Source organism: Squalius cephalus (genome assembly GCF_949319135.1).
Source record: "Squalius cephalus genome assembly, chromosome: 1".
NCBI lineage: Eukaryota > Metazoa > Chordata > Actinopteri > Cypriniformes > Leuciscidae > Squalius > Squalius cephalus.
This window is the reverse complement of record NC_137122.1, coordinates 53,877,557-53,885,324: the sequence shown is the minus strand read 5'-3', so window position 1 is coordinate 53,885,324 and position 7,768 is coordinate 53,877,557. Positions and strand designations below refer to the sequence as shown.

General features: G+C 36.1%; 1 protein-coding gene across 1 annotated transcript; it reads right to left on the bottom strand.

Annotated features, from left to right (window-relative positions):
• Positions 1-1,369: 1,369 nt before the first annotated feature.
• LOC307167478 (tripartite motif-containing protein 16-like) lies at positions 1,370-6,228 on the bottom strand. The gene is made up of 6 exons (XM_079886612.1): positions 5,554-6,228; positions 5,134-5,229; positions 4,815-5,048; positions 2,706-2,865; positions 2,194-2,241; positions 1,370-1,947 (listed from the first exon to the last, which is right to left on the bottom strand). Exons 1-6 carry the CDS (start codon positions 6,124-6,126, stop codon positions 1,427-1,429), a joined length of 1,632 nt encoding a protein of 543 aa, XP_079742738.1. The 5' UTR covers positions 6,127-6,228; the 3' UTR covers positions 1,370-1,426.
• Between the last annotated feature and the right edge of the window lie 1,540 nt (positions 6,229-7,768).

Below are 7,768 nucleotides of genomic sequence, written 5' to 3'. Positions count from 1 at the left end.
CTTATTTTATACAGGTTTTAATAACAATTTTATAAGAAATTCCTTTAATGTCGGATCCAGTCCTCCATGTAAATCAAAATGGCTTAAACCTTATTGTATATCTTGGCGCAGCATTTGGACATTACCCTATAAATATGTTATTTCTAATAAAGCACAAGTAAAAGTAAAGTAAAAATGATTCATATCCTGTAAATGCAGCCATTAGTAGATATATTCATACTGTTTGTGATAAATGTACTTTTTGTAACACATCACTTTAAGATATCGAACATTTATTTTTGCACTTTTTCTATTTCTTTCTGGACTGACTTTAAAATAGAGATGACAAAAAAAATAAACATAACTCTTAATTTAAAACCTCATGACATTTTACTTTGTTTTCTAAATATTTTTCCATATTTTTCTGAAAAACAAAACTATATTATTAATCTTTTAATTATTTTGGCAAAGTTGTATATTCATAAGACAAAAATAACTCAAAAGAAACCCTTGAATATTACCTTTTATAACACCGATCTCACAATATACTTTGAAAATCTTTTAAACATGAGATCACAAAACAAAAAGCTTATTAAAAACACTACAAATTTTAATGCTTTTCAAATTCATAAGTGCCCTGATATTATAAAGCACTTTTTCTGTATTGTATGAAAAGAAAAAGAAATATTTTCGTGAAGCTGCACTTTTCTTTATTTCATTAGCATCTTTTCTTTTTATCCAGAACTAGAGTTCACTGCTTTTACAACAACACTGATACATTTCTCCATATCTGGAAAGAACTATTTTACATCAACAACTTGATCAAACGTTGTGAAAGTCATTTATTTCTTGTAAAGAGTTCATGATTTCCTTGTGACCCAATATCTGAAATCTCAGAAAGTGCTTCTTCATCCCTCATCTTCTGCATCACAATCTTCCTCACATTTTGAACTGTGATTGTTTTCCAGCACTATTTTCTCCACTACTAATGTCATTTTCCACATCTTCACTCCTTACATTGTTCACAACCATTTCTGTTATTTCATTATTCATTATTCCTTAATCTTTTCATTTGGTTTTTTCTTTCAAAACCACACTCAATCTGTTCATTTTGTTTGTGTTTAATCATTTCAAATGAAAGGTACTTTTAATAGTAATATTAAAATAATTATGTGTCACTACAATAAAAACTAAATGAATAGGATTTCCATCAATACAATTATAGCTTTATAAACACACACACACACACACACACACACACACACACACACACACACACCATTCTTACTTTCGGGATTTTATTACACACATTTATTCTGTTATTTCTGTGGCAGAAGTTAAGATATTAAAGGACATTAAAATAAGAGTCTCTGTAACATCTCACTGTTACTGATTTATCAGCTCAAAGCATTATGGGTAAAATCTCTCTACAGTCTATTCTGAAACATCAACACAGTTTCACTGATGATTTATAATAAACCCTAAACCCAGGATAGAGCGTCTGAGTGAATGTGGTCTGGACTGTGTGGATGAGGCTCATTGTGTCAGAGACGCTGTAGAAGGACAGAGTTCCTGCACTGTGATCCACATACACTCCTATTCTTCTGCTGATGGACTTTACAGGGAGAGAAGTGTGTATGTTATTGTGACTGAATCTGTAACTGGAGGAAGAGCAGTACAAACTCCAGGACTGATCATTATGTCCAAACCAACACTCATAACCCGATCCCTTCCTGCTGATGCTCTTATATGACACTGATATACACACACATTCTCCACTGCACTCAATCTCCCAGTAACAGCGTCCACACACACTCTCTCTACACAACACCTGAGGATAATAATCAAATCTGTCTGGATGATCAGGATACGGCTGCTCTTTGACAGTGTTAGTAATCACTCTGTTCCTCTCAGACAGACTGAGGTGTTTATGCACTGTGTTCAGATCCAGAGTGAGCTGATGGGAATCTGATGGAGAGAAAACACATCAGAAACAGGAATTATGAATCTGTCTGATCTTTTAATGTATCTGAACTCTTCATGAATCAATGTTCAATGTATCATCAGTGTCTCAGTACAGCTGACCAAATATCCTGTGCAAATCATCATTTACATGATCAATTATAAAACTCTTCTATCATGTTTATTTCTCCTTCTACAGGAAGAACATGAACACATTCAGTGAGTTTTTCTGCTTGTTTTCTAGTGACTCACATTGTAGGAAGTCGTTCCTGGTCTTGGGATTCATGTTGGTGAATGTGACTGTGGAAATAAACACACATGAACAGTGTGAAGAGAAATGACAAGATAAAATACATCCATTTCTGAGATATTTCTAATATAATGCTCTATCTATATAATATTAGATGATGGACTCATTTCTGAGAGCAGATTAATAATCTCCAGGGGCTTCATTTATAAAACACACATCGGATTGATCCTAAATTTCATGGATTTCATCCTCCGTCATGTGTGTATAAACGCTTGTCCACGATGATAAGTCTGCATTTCTGAATCATCAAGAGATATTTGTGGCCGTTCTGTAGGAGGATTTGATGGACTTGAATTTAATTTATTAATAACTGTGATTTAAACTGGGATGCATTTAAGGACATTTTTGTGCAAATGGATGTTTTATAAATCATAGGAACATTTCAGAAACTGTTGTACGTTCACATTTCGGATCATTCTCCACACGTCTGTATAAACGAGGCGCAGGACTTTACCTCTATCAGAGATCTTCTTGAGCTCCTCTTTGCAGAAATCCTCCAGTTTGTCTCTCAGCTGACGGACAGATTCTCTCACACCATCAAAAGAGGAGAGAGAACTGAAGGAAACGTCGGGTTCGTCTGTAGATTCAGGAGGTGCTGAGAGAGACTGGAAACTCTACAGAAAACAGAAATCAAAACTCATCATCTCCACACTTCAGCCAATAACCTGCACTATATCAGATCTGAGCGGCTCTTGTTGACTTCACTTCTCTTCAGTGACTCGCTTCAATCCAGCACTTTCACACAATCAGCACATTCTCCTCATATTCATCATTTAATGCTACAAACTCTAGAATTTGACACTTAATAATAATATCATTTAAATATATATAGTTAAGAGCAGATTGAATGTAATGCTTTCAGACACTTAATTATTTTTAAATTATTTTTTAAATTATAATTCAAATATTTGTTTAATTAAATTAATGTCTTATAGTCTAAATTTATATTAAATGCAATTAGCTAATATTTAGACAGCTTATTGATCAACTTAAGTAGGATTTAAGTATCTGTATATGTAATTTCAGAATTATTTCTATTGTCTTTGAAATATGGTTAGTTACTGCTGAATGAACTGACACACATTTATGATAAACTAAAATATACTCAATGAAATTTCTATTGAAAATTGTTTGTTCAATTTTAAATATAATATTGAATAACAGAGTTTTAATTATAATCAAGTACTTTACATGTGCTTTAGTATGTTGGTCAACATCAAAATAACTGCACTTCTTAAAAGCATGACAAAATATTATTAAAACATAATGATTTCAAATGTACAAATTAAAACTTTAATTTGACTGTTACAAAGTGCAATTTTTAAAAAGTCTATTTAAAGTGTGTTAAGAAATATAGATGTTATATGGACACTGTTTAGTTAATTTTCGTTTCGTTTTCACTTGTTTTGTTCTCATTTGTCCCCTTGATTACTCATTTCCCTCTTGTTTGTTATTATAGTTACTCATTAATTCCCTCTTTGCTTCACTTCATCATTTCACGAGTTCACACTTACAAATAAGTCAGATAGAATAAAAGCGTATTTGGCGTGCTGTCCGAGGAGAGGCTCCGGGCTCGGTATTCGGCCCAAACCCAGAGTACTCCCCCCGTATTCCTGGCTGTAAAAGATTGAGCCAAGAGTGAGGAGTCGGGGTGGTGGAGGGATGCTGAAAAACTGTCAAGGAATGTTAGGTGAGTTGACAGAGTGGATATATATATACTTCTTGTCATGCTGATTAGGGTAGACATAATTGTTTGATGACGAGTAGATTGGATTGATTATTTGAACGTGCTCCCGAACTTTGTTTATAAAACATCATTTAATGCTACAAACTCCAGTATGTGACACTTAATAATAATATCATTTAAATATATATATTAAGAGCAGATTGAATGTAATGCTTTCAGACACTTAATTATTTTTCAATTATTTTTTAAATTATAATTAAACTATTTTAATTAAATGAATGTCTTAAAGTTTAAATTTACATTAAATGCAATTAGCTAATATTTAGACAGCTTTTTGACCAACAATTTCAGAATTACTTCTATTATCTTTGAAAATACTAAATGAACTGACACACATTTATGATAAACTAAAATATAATCAATGTAATTTCTATTGAAAATGTTTTGTTTCATTTTATCAACATTATCAATATTATCAACTTTGAAGATCACCTGACCCAATTTTGGTGCCAATTACTGAAATTATTTTAGTAGAAATAAAAGATTTCATTAAAAAGAGGATGAAAATCTAGTTGGCTGGATATTGACACCATCAAGTTCACTGATTTCATCAAGACAGAGGAAACCAGAAGGAAAAATAAGTTCATATTTAATGGTAAATTTCCCAGGGCTTTGTAAGCGTGTCTCTTTAAACAGAAGATGATCAGATGAGAGTCTGACTGATGATTATATGATAACACAACACTTGACTGAATCTGACTGAATTCCTGACAACATCTCAGTCAACGGCTCATTCTGCTCTCATGAAATGTTTCTCTGTCATAGCAGGATCTTGCTCAAGTCCACTATGACCCTGTTCTTCTAGATCTCTGTTACCTGCAGGAACTGGATGTGATGGTGTGTGTGTGAAAGCTGCTCCAGCTCAGCGTCTCTCCTCCTCAGATCATTGATCTCCTGCTCCAGTCGCTCCAGTCGTCCTTCAGCTCGACTCACTGCAGTCTTTTCCTGATCTCTGATCCGCTGTGTGACCTCAGAGCGGCTTCTCTCAATGGAGCGGATGATCTCAGTGAAGATCTTCTCACTGTCCTCCACTGCTGTGTGTGCAGAGCGCTGTTACACACACATCACAATCACACAGTGAGTTCAGTGAGTCCAAACTGAGACGTCTCACACTTCTCTTCTTCTCCAGACTCACCTTATGAGACTCCACAGCCTCTCTCAGCTGATGAAGATCTTTCTGTCTCTGCTGGATTCTCTGACGGATCTTCATCTGCGTCTCCTTCAGCTGTTTCTGGAGGACAAACCAATAACAGGGAATTTTCTTTTTAAACATAATTTTAATTTGAATACATCAATACAATTAATTGCACTTCTTTCTTTAACCACTAGTTGTTTAGATTACTTTTATGCTTTTTTCTCCTTTTTGGAGCTTGAAACTTTTTTACTCCATTGACTTTCAATGAATAGACTAAAATAGACGAGACATTCTTCAAAATATCATCTTTTATATTCCACAGAAGAAACTCAGTCAAACCGGTTTGGGACAACATGAGTAAATGAGTGAGTAAATAAAGACACTTTCATTTCTGTGTGATCAATCCCTCTCAGTTCATACCTGTGTCTCTGTCCTCTGTGCTGCAGTTGATACAGTGTTGTGGTTTTTATGTTCACTCTCCTTACACCACACACAGATGCACTGTTGATCAGTGACACAGAACATTTCTAGCTCTTTATCATGTTTACGGCAGATCATGTCCTGCAGTCGTCCAGTGGCATCAATCACTTTGTGTGGTTTACGAGAGTGAAATTCCTCATGACGGTCTAAATGAGTTTGACAGTAAGATTCCTGACACACCAGACAGGACTTGACGGCTTTGTATTTTCTTCCAGTACAGACGTCACACTTCACGTCTCCAGATCCAGCGTAACAGTCAGCAGGAAGTTTAGTCTTCTTCAGTTTCTCCACCAGTTCAGCCAGAATGGTGTTTTTAGCTAAAGCAGGTCTTGGACTGAAGGTCTGTCTGCACTGAGGGCAGCTGTAGACTCTCTTCTCATCCTCCTGATCCCAGCAGTCTGTAATACAGATCTTACAGTAACTGTGTCCACAGGGAATAGCCACTGGTTCCTTCAGGAGATCCAGACACACTGGACACGTGAACTCATCCTGAGAAATTCTGGCTTCTGCCATTTTACTGCATGAATACAGAGAGACACAAACACACAACAGCTCAACAACACTTCAGTTTCTGTTTCTCTGAACTGAGGAGCTGAAATAGTTTCCTGGTTCTGTGTTTGAGTGACGTGTGTAAAACAGGCGTGTCTGTAAAGCAGCTTCCTCATTCCTGGTGAAAGAGAGTCACTTTACTGCTGTGTTTATGTGCCCTAGTGGAGTCAAAAACATTGTAAGTATATGAGTTCAAAGCACATGAAGAAATCAATACCTTAAAGTCTGCGGGGAGCGGGGTTAGGCTCTGTCTCAAAAATCAAATAGCCACTTTGTGTGACTTCTTCTTCTATAGACAAATTTCTGTTCACATGTGGTCAAGATCACTCTAATCTGAGGTTAGCACAATTTTCAAAATTTTCTGCTTAAAAAGTAAAACATTTGCACTTTACATTTTATGCAATACAACTTTGTTAGGTATGAATGTTAAAAATTATTATTTTGCACAAAATAGAGGAGACAATAATGTGTCTTTTCTTACTTTAACTAAAGTGCTATGTTGAGCTAACATTGAGATTTAGCCAACATTAGCACGCATGTCAGTTTGGGGCAAGTTGTCTCAATGAATTTGGGGCAATTCGTCGCATGTGACATACAAAACAAACACATAGAACATGCTCAAAAAAAATTGTCATATTGTAATTTATTTGTAATTGCAATAAGATTTTTGAAGGAAGGAAAGGCAGGAATTAATGAAGGACAGACAGGAAGGAAGGAAGGAATGAAGGTGAAGATGGATCGAAATTATCAATGAAAGACAGAGCATGCAAGCAAAGGATTTTGACATAAATTACCGTACTCTGACTCGGTATTGTCAAAAGATTACCAGAGAAGAAATTGAAAGTCAGACAGCCATGCCAACAGCAATGGTTGACAAAAACGCCACAGAAGATTTTTTCACCTAATTAAGGACTGAGCAAGTTAAACGATGAGCGCACGGCTTGAGTGATGACACTGACACGAGCATTTTCACATGGCAGCTCTTTACTGACTCGTTCACTATACAGGTGACACACACACACACACGTTGTTCTGCGCATGTACAATACAACAGGGAACCAGTACGGAGTGTCGTAAGGACAACATCATTTTTTTTATTTTATAAACACTTTATAAAACCATTTTAACTCTAGGGAAAGACGGTAGAATGCCTCATTTCCCTGGCTGAACCCTGGGGGTTATTCTGCCCCAACGTCGTGTGGTGGATTTCACACTCTAGTCGGATAACGATGAAGAACAGGCCCAGGTGGTGTTTCTACTAGAGTGTCTGTAACAGTCACTGAAGAAGGAGATGTATTCTCAGATGGAATGCTTACCCAAGGTTCATTTGAAAATGATGTGGGTAAGATTTCTGGTACACCATCCCGACCAGAGTTGATGTGAGATGTGTGTTGTTGTGTCTCCCAAATCACATTGATCATCACTGGAGATTGTCGAGGACAACAACTGGTCAACATGTCTCCTCCATGTCAGACTTTCCTTTGTTTCAACGATGTACGAAACAGGGCCTGTTTGTGCAAGAAACTCAAAAAACCTCTGTTGAAACTCCTGAACTTTGCTTTGGATCGCCTCTCCACTTGCATTCGCTGTTGTGACAATACAACCT

Excerpts from the sequence above, each read along its gene's own strand:
- LOC307167478 (XM_079886612.1), bottom strand. The coding sequence starts at position 6,126 with ATGGCAGAAGCCAGAATTTCTCAGGATGAGTTCACGTGTCCAGTGTGT. Across the intron at positions 2,866-4,814 it reads ATCACATCCAGTTCCTGCAG|AGTTTCCAGTCTCTCTCAGC; the intron begins GTAACAGAGATC and ends TGTTTTCTGTAG. Across the intron at positions 1,948-2,193 it reads CAGGAACGACTTCCTACAAT|ATTCCCATCAGCTCACTCTG; the intron begins GTGAGTCACTAG and ends TCTCTCCATCAG.